Source organism: Sinocyclocheilus grahami, unplaced genomic scaffold (genome assembly GCF_001515645.1).
Source record: "Sinocyclocheilus grahami isolate Dianchi unplaced genomic scaffold, SAMN03320097.WGS_v1.1 scaffold466.1, whole genome shotgun sequence".
In the NCBI taxonomy this organism is placed as follows: Eukaryota; Metazoa; Chordata; class Actinopteri; order Cypriniformes; family Cyprinidae; genus Sinocyclocheilus; species Sinocyclocheilus grahami.
In genome coordinates, this window is record NW_015505645.1 from 996,585 (window position 1) to 1,010,689 (window position 14,105).

General features: G+C 36.5%; 1 protein-coding gene across 3 annotated transcripts in view; it reads right to left on the minus strand.

Annotated features, from left to right (window-relative positions):
* Positions 1-2,705: 2,705 nt before the first annotated feature.
* Positions 2,706-14,105, minus strand: part of LOC107553227 (serine/threonine-protein phosphatase 2A 56 kDa regulatory subunit epsilon isoform) — a 32,685-nt gene continuing 21,285 nt past the window's right edge. For 2 of the 3 annotated variants that reach the window (XM_016235393.1, XM_016235392.1), the window contains exons 4-13: positions 9,497-9,693; positions 7,180-7,281; positions 6,559-6,651; positions 6,318-6,448; positions 6,176-6,235; positions 3,741-3,849; positions 3,601-3,654; positions 3,466-3,516; positions 3,197-3,316; positions 2,706-2,945 (exon numbers count right to left, since the gene is read on the minus strand). In XM_016235393.1, the coding sequence (XP_016090879.1) occupies positions 2,856-2,945; positions 3,197-3,316; positions 3,466-3,516; positions 3,601-3,654; positions 3,741-3,849; positions 6,176-6,235; positions 6,318-6,448; positions 6,559-6,651; positions 7,180-7,281; positions 9,497-9,693 (1,007 nt within the window). In that variant the 3' untranslated portion in view covers positions 2,706-2,855. Of the gene's footprint in view, positions 2,946-3,196; positions 3,317-3,465; positions 3,517-3,600; positions 3,655-3,740; positions 3,850-6,175; positions 6,236-6,317; positions 6,449-6,558; positions 6,652-7,179; positions 7,282-9,496; positions 9,694-10,877; positions 11,111-14,105 lie in introns of those variants that run through there. The other variant, XM_016235394.1, reaches the window with a different exon arrangement.

A 14,105-nucleotide genomic window follows, 5' to 3' on the forward strand; every position in this document is an offset into this window, starting at 1 on the left:
TTGATTTTCTTTACAGCAGTCATTCATTTCAGTCCTACTGTCTGTTCAAAATCCTTCCCCATCCAGTGCGGGTTTCTCTTGTTTTTTTTGTTGCTTATTTTAATTTTTTTATTTCCTTTTCTAGTCACGTTCTTTTTCGGCATAATATTTTTAAGGGGGAAAAAAAGAAGATAAAATAAACGTATTTACAGTGCTTTTGAAATAATGAGACTGACGAGGTGAATCTACGGTAAAGTAAATCGCACAAATACAGAAAGGAAAACAAATGTGGCCAACGTTCCCGAGCACATGGTGGTGGCGTTGGAAAAAAGCGGTCCAGGAGAGGCGCGTCGTTAAGTGGGAATAATCCCGTCGCTCTGGAGGCTTCTCTTTAACTCCAGGTCCTCCAACCTCTTCCACAGCTCCTCTCTCTCCTTCTCTTTTTTCTTCTCTCTGAGGAATGACAGATGGAACAAAAATGCAAATAAAGGTGAGGTATGTTTAACACTGCATGTATAAGCAGCATGAAAATGTCACAAAAGTAATGAATTAAAAAAAAAAAAAAAAAAACCCAGCTCACTTCTGACGATCTGACTTGTAAGTGGACGTGAGTTCATCAAACAAAGTGCTGTTCATTTCCATGAAGGCCTTCAGAACATTATAGACTAAAGCTACTATGGCCCTGAAAGCGGAAAAAGAGAAAGAATTAGACCATTTAAGCATGATTGGACAGGAAATGATTAATCCAGTTAATGCTGGACAGTGAGGACAGTGTTGTGTTGATCACATACAAATATACTAAATGTTTACATGGAAGCTGTGAAAGTACACTACTGTTCAAAGGTTTGAGCACAGTAAAGTTTTTTTATGTTTTTGAAAGAAGTCTCTTATGCTCACCGAGACTGCATTTATATGATAAAAAAATACAGTAAAAACATATCCTGAAATATTATTACAATTTAAAGGGGTCCTATTATGCAAGTTTTGAATTGAATTGGGACTGGCTTTTTCTACTATCAGACCCATTTAAAGATATTTGTGACACTTTGTTTGGTTCAACTGATTAATTCACCAACTAATCTAAGCTAAACTAAATTAATCAAAAGGACTTGGGTAAATCAACTTTACTGGACTTCATTTTAACTAATGCATCTCATACGTTTATTGCAGTTGGTGTCTTTTGTAATGACATTAGTGATCACTGTGCAGTTGTCTGTGAGAAATTGTAAGATTCCTAAGAGTTCATCGGGTTTTATTTATAAACGATTTTTTAAGCATTCTAGCGAACATGCTTTTATGTATGATCTTTATAACAGTGATCTGGGTTTTATTTTGTGTATGCCAGACGTAAACTTAGCTTGGGGTTATTTTAAAAAGATCTTTCTAACAATATGTGATAAGCATGCTCTCCTCATAAATGTTTTAGGATGGCAAAGACAATCCTTGGTTCAGTGATGCTCTCTCTACCCTTATTAATCAGAGAAATGTTGCCTGGGCCAAGGCGAAGAAATCAAATGATTTAATAGATTGGAGTTATTATAGAGCATTACGAAATATCTGTAATAAATCAATAAAAAATGCGAAACGTGATCCGTGGTCAGTGAAAATTTAAATAATCCTACAAAACTTTGGAAGCTAGTTACATTTACCTCAGCATCAAGTTTATCAGTTAAAGTCCCAAGAATCTTTTGGTTATGATGAACATTGTCCTAGGAAAGTATTTAATTTCTCTCCCATTACAACATCTCAGGGTTACAATGCTTTAGTGAAATTAGACATTAAAAATCAGCAGGAGTTGATAAAAATTTAACCTGATTTAAAAAAAAAAAAAATTGCTGATGGTGTTGTGGCAGAGCCAATAGCTTCGATTTTTTATTTAAGTTTAATTTCAAATACTATAATTTAAGTTTAATTTCAAATACTATACCGAAAACGTGGAAGTCGGCGACAGTTGTTTCATTACTAAAAAGTGGATATCCTTCTGATCCTAATAATTATCATCTTATTTTAGCTTAAATATTTCAATTATTGATAAATGACTAATTAAATATTTTTAATGGATAATAATGTCCTTAATGATTACCAATCAGGTTTTAGTACCATAACTGCATCTCTGTTAGTTACAAATTACCTTATAGATAGCAAAAAGTCCTGTGCAGCATTATATATTGACTTTTCGAAAGCCTTTGATTCCTTTGGCGTTGGCATAATTTATTGCTACAGAAACTTAGGTCTATAGGTATTAGTGAAGCTGCTCTAAAATGGTTTGATGACTACCTTTCTGAACGCACCCAATGTGTAAGTTTAGAAAATTACAATTCTCCTTTTCTCAAAGTTAAAAAAGGAGTTCCTCAAGGATCCATTTTATCTCCTATTTTGTTTACATTTTATCAATGGCTTTGGTGTGGACTCCGCTAATATACATCTGTATGCCGATGATACAATTATTTATTGTGCAGCATCAAGCTCTACTGAATCTACAAAAGGCGTTTTATTAATGTAACATTCGTTGTTAAAATTCAAGTTGTTTTTAAATAATAAAAAAAAAGACAAGGTACATGATTTTTAGTCATACTTATTCTAAAAACAGGTTTGGCAATTTCAACTTTAGATGGCACTGAAATTGAAATAATAAATTATAAATATTTAACCATATGGTTGGATGAAAACCTAGCTTTTAACATCCACATTGACAACTTGCTGAAGAATCTGGCCAAAATTGGGGTTCCTTTATTGCTTCAAAAATTGCTTTCCCTATAAGGTTAGAAAAAACTATAATTTTTTATGTGTTATTGATTATGGTGATCTTGTTTATATGCATGCAGCTTCGTCTTTGTTAAGAAAACTGGATTCTGCTTATCATACTGTATTTCGGTTTATATGTGGTGCAGAATCACATTGGAGTTCTCCTCAATCAGACTCATGATGTACTCATTATTCCAGTAGTACAGAACTCTCTCAGCCACCTGGACACACATACACACAATTTGAGTGCTTTCTAAGCTCATAATATGATGTATATTGATTTTGAATTGTCAATTGCTGCATGCATTTGTAAGCGGTTTCCCTTAAAGCGCTAAATTGTGGTGAGAACTGGCCTGTCCTGAAATAAGAGGGTTTCATGACTCATAAAAACTAAAAATTGTTTATTCTGGCAGCATAAATATACTTGGGCCGAGTCTGATTCAGTCTTAGACTAGAGTGGATTTGTGCAGACCTGAAAATGAGGGCTGGAGACACATTTGGAGATCTGTTTGAAGAGAGGGTCCAGGATCTTCACAAACTGTGTGGGCTCAATCACATCCAGAATCTCCTCCAACTCACCTAGGAACATGACCTACACACACATCAATGCAGACAATCAGAGAAGCAGATATAGAACATCAGTGAATCCATCCTACATCGTCATCAATACTGCCCTGAAATCATGACTGATCAACCACATGCTGTGAATAAGCTCTATTCAGGAGACTGCATCTCTCTCACCTCTTTCTGACTACAGGTTTTAGGCCAGAATTTCAGCAGACCTCTGATAACCTGTTAGAAGAGGAAAAAACATGACACTGATTAAATAAATGGACAAAAAAAAGAGAGCGATGATTAGTGAAAGGCTGCACTCACTGGTTCTGTTAATGCAGGGTCTTTTTCTAGGAACTGTACAATACAATACGCCAGCTGCAAAAACAACAGTAATGTCACTGACAGGATAAACAGGAAGTGAACACATAATTCTCATCTGAATGTTTTAACACAGGCAGTACCTGTGCATGGAAAAGTGAGAGGCTTCTGACGGTGTGAAGAGGAATCAAAACTTTCACCAGAAACTGTTTGTGCTCGGCCTTCAGCGGCAGAGCGAAGCCATTGATGATGCTGACAGGAGACAAACAAAACTTTCACTAACAGCATTCTGGGATTGCTCAACCCTGAATTTATCGCCACATTCAGAACAATGCAAAACTTAGTTTCATTAAATCATCAGTTTTAGAAGCACGACAAAAGCTGCAGTGGATGTCAAGATGTGTAATACTGTACAAATATGGACACTGTTTTTTATGGTGCTTTACAGCCCGTGGAAACTGTATGTTTTTTCTGTATGGATACAAATGCGCTTGTCATATAATACCATGAAGGTGAATAAAAACTATTTTTATTTTCGGAAGAACCTTTAAGAATGTTTAGATGATCAAGAATAACTCACATTTTATGTAAAAGAAAATCCCAACTGTTAATTAATTGCAATTATACAATTATGTTAAGTGACTGAAATTATGTAAATAGCAAACTTGGGGTGTGTGAATGGCATGACTTTTTTTGTCAAGCGCAAACCCTGCCCTGCCATTACTAAAGATTTCATTGGTCATGTCAATGACAGTGCTATTTGCCCATACAACTCTAACACCGTGTCTACACCGGCCACGAACCTATTATAATTAGTGATGCTGTCTACACTGGATGCGACAAATCCCCGACAGTAAACTGCTGCCTCATTCTATTTATGATGTACTGACGCAAAGTTCAAATGATTTGCAATGGTCGCTTTGTCGCATCCAGAGTAAACAGCCTCTAGCTGTTGCGGCGCAGCATGACAAATTGACAACTGTCGCGTCCGGAAAAAAATTAAAATCAAACCTTAATTTGTGGAACATACTGATAGACAGAGATGGGTAGATTACTTACAAATTGTAGCCCTTTACTGATTCCAAATTAAAGGACAAAAAATTTAGTTAGTAACAATCCATTACACATTTTAGGTAATATAATCAGATTATTCTTAGATTACTTTTCACCTAACTCGTTTATCAAATTGATTTAAATAGGAAATCTTGTACCAAATTGATATAAAAATGCAAAGAAAAAGAACGTATTCCATTCGTTGTTACTGACAACATGAAGGGCATTAAACATTACATTACGTCAAGGTTTCCTAAACTGGGGTTTGTGAAGGAACTGCAGGGGGTTTGTGGGTTTAATGAAAAGCAAATAATTAATTCAATCATAAATATATTAAATTAAAATAAATCATTTTAAAATAACAATCAAAATAAAACAATATTTTATTTGTTTACCTGCATGTCATGTGATCATTAACCAATGTCAGAGAACCATGAACATGCAAATGTGATACTTAATTATTAACTTATGACCTTAAAATCTCAGGGGTACTTCAAGTAAATATGTTGGACCACAAAACCAGTCATAAGGGTCAATTTCTCGAAATTGAGATTTATACATCATCTGAAAGCTGAATAAATAAGCTTTCCGTTGATGTATGGTTTGTTAGGATAAGACAATATTTGGTCGAGATAAAACTATTTGAAAATCTGGAATCTGAGGGTGCAAAAAAATCTAAATATTGAGAAAATCGTCTTTAAAAGTTGTCCAAATGAAGTTCTTAGCAATGCATATTACTAATCAAAAATTAAGTTTTAATATATTTACGAGTAGGAAATTTACAAAATATCTTCATGGAACATGATCTTTACTTAATATCCTAATGATTTTTGGCATAAAAGAAAAATCGATAATTTTGACCCATACAATTTTTTTTGGCTACTGCTAAAAATATACCCAAGCGACTTAAGACTGGTTTTGTGGTCCAGGGTCACATATATTAGCTGAAAGAGGTGTAGCTGACAAAAAAAAAGCCTGTGAATCTCTGCACTGCATGTAAATAAGAAATGTGAATTTGTGCATTTTAATGTGTTTGAAAGACAAAAGCCTTCCAAAAACACATGGTTAGATAACCCACTGGGTGATACATTAAATAAAAATGAATGTGTTCATCAGTAGTTTATGCAACGTTGAAATGCTGAGAAAACACTTCTTAAAACTCAAATGATTTTATGTAAATCTAGTGGTCAAATGCTGTGTGGTCACTCAATTTTCTGTGTAATTATAGCCACCCAACTAGTGACTAGTCTTCGTGTGAATGACCACAAAACTGAAAGACTTTCTGAGCATATATAAGTGGTAAGCTATTTTAGAAAGGAACATTTAAGAGATGAAACAGAAGAATGAGGGAGAGTCCAGAAATTATTAATAATTGATTGCTATTGTGTGAATAATATGTAATCATGTAATCAATAGAGTAACTGTAGTCCTGTAGATAATATATATATCTCACACATAAATGGCCATGTATGTAAGTTTAGCAGTTAAGAAAATTACATTGTGACTTTCAACAAGTACAACTCACCTTCCCAAAATCTCCAGCAATTCTGCGACTCCATTGAAGTGCTCAGTTTCATAAACAAAACTAAGAATGAGAAAGAGATATGAATGCTTGCACTTCTTTCTTGGATGTGCATTAATATTATGTAAACTGTCATATCCCCCACCGTAGAAAAATATTATTAATCTGTTTTCGTATAAAAGCTCTTAGTCCCAGGAATTTTCCGTAGATTCTGTGTAAGACTGTCTTCAGGTAATCTCTCTCCCGTGGGTCCTCGCTGTCAAACAACTCCAGCAGCTGATAGGACAACAGATGGACGGCACATAAAAATGAGGGGGAAAACGATGATGAGCAAACACTAGTGAAAAAAGAAGGGACTGAGGAGATTTTTAAAAGAACACCCTCACCTGTAAGACAAATTTCTGGTCTATGTACTTTTTGGCAATGCTGGGTTGAAACTCCTGGCTCTCCAAAAAACGAATGAAGAACTCATACACCAGCTGAGAAGAGAAAAGAACGAGAGAGAGAGTTTGTGTTATTTGGTGGAGTTCTTTGAACTCAGCATGCATGCAAAGAAAGGTCAAAGGTCATGGTTAAGTTGAGGTCACAGTCACAGAACACACTGCTACTGCCACCAGGGGTCATTGCCATTATAAAACAGGTTCACATGTCTGGGAATGTGGCTTTCATTATTGGAATTTTTTTTTTCCTTTTCTTTTTTTTTTTTTTTTTTTTTTTTAGATGAAGACGACGAAAGCAGGGATTTATAACGAAACAAAAGAGAAAAGTTTTACCAGGAAGATTCTCCTTGAGATATGCATCTCATTTCTAAAGGAGTCCTGGAAGCATACAGTGAGTATACACACACAGAGAGGGTCAGACTGTGTGTACAAACCCTCGAAAATACACACACACACAGACAAACATGCTGAAACAAATAAAACAGACAGGAGCTCTACACAAGGAGAGAGGGACCAGAGTACAAAACAATATTCTCAAGAACCAGCACCAATTACACACACACTCACCTGTAAATGTGGCCATGAAGCCTCTAGAGTGGGTTCATCCTCCTCTGGGTCAAACTCATTACTGTCACTGGGCGGAAGAGTTCGGAATATATTATAGGACACCTGAAGAAAAAAAGAAAAAGAAAAAAAAAAGAGACGTAACAACCATAAAAATTACTGAATTAAAAATTACAGACCACTCACTGACCGTCTGATCCATATTTCACACACACAAACAAAAAAAACAAGCTTTCTTAAAAGTACAAGCTCCCATCAGATTGACTTTATGCAACTTCTGGGAATCAGGGTTCACAAGTTTGTAATGTAGCAGTCAACCTGAGGTGTGTTTCCCAAAAGCATTGTTAGCTAACTATGGTGGTCAATTCTATTGGTAACGACGGAACTTAGAACATAGTTGCTTTTGGTATGCACCCCTGGTTGGAGTGCGTGTTTAAAAGCTGTTTTAGGTAAACATTATTTTAGATTTTATTTATTTATTTTTGCATGAAATGTATGTTCATTTAATTTGAGCACTTTTGCATATTGGTAGGTGTGTGCGATATCACGATTATTGAGCGTGGACGATAAAAATGTCTCCACGATCTGCTCTTGAAGAAATATCATAGTATCGTGCTACAGCGCACATTCTATCAGTTGCAGTTCTGGCATCTCAGTCTCAATATACTGTACAACGCGACATACATTCACATCAAATGTTAACTCAGCGGTTACACTCACAGGGACACTGCTCTTATTTGCAATCACAAAAGTACATTACTTGCATGTGCTTTAAAGCGTTGCCGGTTAAACATTTAATTTGCGTGCGGTTCTGACATGCACTTCTTCTGAATGCGTACACCTGAAGCACATGCACACTAAAAGCCTGTCAAACAGCGCCTGAATACTGGACTAAGAGAGAAACTCATTCAGGTTTAAAACAACTTGAGAGCAAGCAAATGATGACAGATTTTTCATTTTTGGGTGAACTATCCCTTTAATGTTAATAAAACAACAAAACAAAGATAGAAATCACTCACTGCTCTTGACTGAAGAACTTAAAAACAGTTGCTTTAATTAGAATCTATGTATAATTTATACAGTAAAGTGTATATAGTGTTTTATTTTTATATTTGTTCATTCAATTTCTTGAATGCTACTTCTAAATACACCTACTGTACCTGAAAAATAAAGTACTGTTTGTTTTATTTGTATATTATATGTATCTTTGTTCTTATTTTTTAATAAAGATAAAATAATGACAAAGATTTTGTTCTTCACCCCTTTGCCCTGAATGTCTTTGTTTTTAAAATAGGGAAATTAGTTTGGCTGTACTCCTCAGAATATTTGCAAAAAGAATCATGACAAAGAATCGTGATAAAATTTTAATTTTCCTGAAAAAAATCATGATATGATATGACATTTTTGCCATATCGCCGACCCCTATGTATTGGTATATCTCTTTAGCAATTAATAAATTGCTTTGGGTATATCAGAATTATATTGGCCATCTTGATCGCTAAATACTACCATATCAGTCGACCATAATTTAAAAAGCTATTCAGAGTTTCAACAAAAACGCTTTTAACATTTAATTAATGATAAGAAATGTTTATTGAGCAGCAAATCGGCATATTAGAATGATTTATGAAGGATCATGTGACACTGAAGACTGGAGTAATCAGGAATAAAATACATTTTTAACAAAATACATGCACGTGTACAAACATTCAGGAGGACACAAACTTCTTGAGAATGCTGCCCCGTGACTTTTATTAATAGATTAAATAGCCTACTGGAGAGACGCACAGACGCAGGTAGGCTAATTCACACAGGCAACTGTCACCTGTCTGTCTCTCTGACTGGAGAGACGCACAGACGCAGGTAGGCTAATTCACACAGGTGTCTGTGTCTCTCTGTCTGTGTCTCTCTGTCTGTGGTCTCTCTCTCTGTGTCTCTCTCTCTGTGTCTCTCTCTCTGTGTCTCTCTCTCTGTGTCTGTCTCTGTGTGTGTCTCTCTCTCTCTCTCTCTCTCTCTCATAATTAATGAATGTAGCTAAATGTTATAATTAATTCAAATAAATTTGATCTTACCACACTATTTCATCTCTTTCTGATCTGAAACGAGCAGAATGCTGAGCTAAAGAGCTGTAGCTTCGCGTCAGGTGGTTCTTGCCTTCACGTCGTGTATTAAAATCATTCAATGTACAGCTAGCCGTGCATCTGATAGGTTACACTGATTATTGAAATACAAATTCACATTATACCATTTGTATAAATGTATGAATCCGGCTCACAGAGAGATTATGCACATTGAGTTGACTATGCATGTTTTCACTCACCATTTTGACGACCTCTGGGTAGGCCTGTTCTGTGAGGTATCCTCGGCTGACTGTAACATAATCGACGAGCTCGTTGAGGGTTGAGCGCTTGTATTCTTTCATCTTCAGGTCTGACAGAGTGTCCATGAAATCAAACACAGCACAACACTGCTGAAGTTTCTTCAGGAACAACTCCGGCTGCTCCTGAGCAGAGACGTCTGTGCACAAACAAACACACACACACTTGAGAAAAAGCTAAAAAATGCCATGCTGAAAATTCACTTTTGTGATGGGTGTGTTCACAAAAGCACTTAAGTAGAAGGTTCAGGGTGTACTTCCATATATACTCAAATGCCATCTGACTCAGATACAGCCTGAGAGAAAAGCTAATAATGGGATTCATTATAGTAGAGTGTAAAGTCAGTAAACACATGCCAGACAAGACAAAAGATGCCATATCTCAAATAATGATCAGAGGTGGAAACATTTGAGGACATAAAGATCACACTAGGTCAGTCATCAAACATCACAATGGGCAGTTTTCCATTATCCAAGAACTGCAAAGGACTTGGATATGTAAACTAATCAGTGGGCAGCACAGGAAAGGGCAAGAAACCTAAACTTCCCAGAGTTCAAATTCAAAACCAATTTGCTGACATGACTTCACACATGATGGTAGAACGCTGATTTAGAAGCAAATCTACTGTGGTGGACCCACTAGTAACAGATAGCCTTTGAACCATCACCATCATCATTACAACAATGACAATAAAAACACCCAATTAACTTGTCTGATGAGCAATTTCCTTTCCTGAGTTGATGTATTTCTTATTGAACAGGTAGTTGGTGTTTGACAAAGGGGGGAAAAAAGCTTAGTTTTAACATCACCTTTAATTCTAAGATGATAACTGGACACCAGTGAATTAAACATGCAATGCAATGGAGGTCATGTGATGACAATGTATCATACAACTGTTTTTAAAATTCATTGTTGCATAACGCCTACTCACATACTAATTGTATACAAATGTATACTGTGCAGCATACAAGAAGCAGTCTCAATTCTCAATGCAGTCATGGAACTAAAATTTTGATATCATGAAGTCTTCAACATAAATTAAGAAAATAACATATGCAAATGACACACAAGACTGCAATTCTAAACTGCTGTGATTCAGTGTTACAGGTCACAACCCTCAGGGAAAGAGACAGAATCACGACACATCCAAGGAATCCAACTTATCCTATGAAACAGAATATTACATTTAAACCTGTACATCCAAAGGTGCAGAATGCAAGAAACACTAAAGACAACAGGGCAGCCAAGACAGAGCAAAACAGCACTGCTACAGCAGAGGACACGCAGATGTAGATCTAGAAAAAAAAAAAAAAACATCCGTACCATTGCTTAAGTTAGACACACTCACAATGACAGTCATTTTGGCTCAGGTGATTCAATCACTTGCAGTTATTTTCCATTTGTGTTCAGGCTGATTTCTTGATCCTGTCAGTTTAAAAGAAGGTTTTGAGGTATTAAGAGACGCTTAAGCAAAAGGTCTGAAGTGTAATAAACTAAACAGAAGGTCTGCAGCGAGGTCTTCTGAGACATTAAAGAGAAACAGATCTCCAAGATGTAGCGACACGTTCATATAAGGTGATAACGTGTGCTGCTTCACAAACCTGGGTGGGGGAAAACCCCACTTCAATGGAATGGTGGTCTTGGATTACGTTAGAGAGACTGTTTGTGTGTGTTTTTAAATGCACAGAGAGAGAGAGAGAGAGAGAGTACCGGTTACAAAGTTGTGTGTGCGCGAGTTGTTCCGACAGGTGGAACTAGCAGGTGACTTTCACAGAGACTGAGAAGGAAATGTACTCTATGCATTTAACGCAAACACACACACACACAAGCAGAGACAGTTCCCTGAATCTAAAGGGAAGGCTTTTTTCACTTGGGCATGAAACTTAATTTCTGCAGAGTTACAAAAAAAGTTGACTTGGATGCTAAAATTCTGGCCAAAATAATAAATAAAAAAATGTCCTCAAGTTATGGCTGATCACTGATAAATGGGAGATATTATAATATATACATTTTATTATCTAAACAAATAAAACAAAAACTCAAAGTATAAAATGTTTAGTTCACTTCGGCATCACAACAATATAATGTAGAGTACTGAAAAAAATAATATTCATTTTAAGGTGTGCCACATATTACAATTATTTGTGTTTTTAAAGATTCACTTGAAATATGCGTTAGCCAACAACAAAGGTAATATGGTAAAAATGCATTAACAGAGAAAATGAGCACACAATTAAATATGCAATAGCGGCCAATAAATCTAAAATCAACCAATCCTGCTAAGTAGTGAAAAAAAATCTCTATTATGATGGCCAATAACTGATACGGCACCATTATATAATTTAACAGTACGTGTCCGGTTCAATCAATACAAGGTTAAGCAATGGAAAAATATAAAGAATGGTCTTGCCGTGTAAACAGTTGGGGGGGGGGGGGGCTTAAATTATTCAGTCTGATTCCCGATTTAGTCTTACAATTGGAAAAACAGTATCAACAGAGTGATTTATTTGTACAATGTGCTGCATTTTGGGCTGTATTCATTTTTGAGAACAGTCAGAGAGAGCAACAAAGCAACTGATTTTTTTTTCTAAATAGCGGTTCATGAAACCCTGTTAATTAAAAACTTTTGTATAAAAAATGCAATTAAAGAAACTGCCAAGCCGAATTCCTCATAAGAACATTCTAAACTGTCCCATAAACTTGATACAAAACAATGAACTAACTCTGAACACATTCAACTTGCATCTGCAAAAGTGACCAGTCATGTTTGTGAGCTAACTAACAAGCATGACAGAACATTCTGCATTCATACCATTGTTTAAGATCAGTATAGATGTTTTATGAGATCACAGTGGCTGACTGAACGAACAGAACCTCTTGCTCCACTTGGCCCGCTAATCTCACTTGTCCACATACGGTCAGAACCAGCCCCCAATACACCAAACAACATGGAAGACAACACTCTAATAGACAGACATCTACAAAATGACAAAAATACACCATGACCACCCGCTCTTCCCTATCACTCACTCAGACAAGTCTCTCTCTCTTTTTCTCAATTTCTTCCTTCGTCGTTCGCTCCAGGGAATCGGTAGGGGTTTAGAAGTTGAAGTATTTGAAAAAGTAAATCACAGATGACTGTTTGTAAGCCTTGTGTGTGTGTTTGTGTGTTATGTGTACAGGGCACAGATCTGCACCTCCACAGAGAAACCCATGAGATCAGGTGTCGGATGGCCGAGCTGAGCCCAGGGAAACACGGACGGGCTCTGTGTTTAATGTGCTATTTTCTGCCTTCCTCATTTAAGCTCAAGCCAGCAAGGTCAGAGGCACAGCGCAGACCCCGGGGAGGAGGGGCAGGAGTTTACGATAGGCTGGAAATTTATCTATGGTGGCCAGAACACGTGGCTCAATAAGGGCCGAGAAACACCAGAAACACATCACATCAAGACTCCAAGCATTTATATTTAAAAACATCTACCTATGAACCTTATTTCTTATTTCCACTGAACTATTGAACTTTCTGTAGTCGTCCAGAAAAGTACCCAACTTGTTGGCAGGTCAATGTTTTACTTATGTAAAATGTTTTGCAGCATCAGCAGTCTGACAGCCAGCTGGAGAGAGTGTCCCACGCAGAAGAGAAACAAAAGTTTGCATCTCTCTGTTGATGCTGCTTGTGCTGCCACTTCCCACTTGCTTACAGTTTCTGTCCACTTCTGGACAACACTTGGTTGGTTTTAAGTGTCTCGGACAGTTTGCACACTACCGTGTAGAATGATTTTTTTTAAAGGATCACGTGACACTGAAGACTGTAGTAACGGCTGATGAAAGTTCAGCTTTGCCAACACAGGAATAAGTTACATTTTAGAATATATTAAAATACAAAAAATTTTATTTTAAATTGTAATGATATTCGTACATCTGAACGATTGAGTATGAAGCTTATTTTTGTATGTAAACGGGTTAGCATGCAAACACATGACAGTGCATCATGTGCAACTGAAGTCATGTGATCTATGACTAATCATAAGTTATTTTCTATAAAGGTTCAATGTTAACAGCTAAGTGGAAGTGAGTGGTCTAAACCTCTGCAATCAGATGATTAGAAAAAGTGCAACACTCCATTACTAGTTGCAAGTCTCTTTAGGAAAGCGCAGTGATTCTACAGTGCCATCTATTGGCAACTGGGTTTCATGCATTGTGATACTTCTGTCCAAAACTAGTCCAAAACTAGTAACATCCAAAGGCATGACATTATACATGTTATGCTGTAGTATGACTTGCTTTCTCGCTCTCCCCCTTCATGATCATTTTCACTGTTTACTAAAGGGATGGTTCACTTAAATGAAAATTGTGTAATTTACTCCCCTCATGTCATTCCAAACCTGAATGGCTTTCTTCTATGGAACACGTCTCTTTTGGTCACCATCAGCATTCTTCAAAATATCTTCTTTTGTGTCCCGCAGATGAAAGAAAGTCATACAGGATTGAAATGATATGAGGGTGACTAAATGATTACAGAAGATTCCTTTTTGGGTGAATGATCCTTTTAAA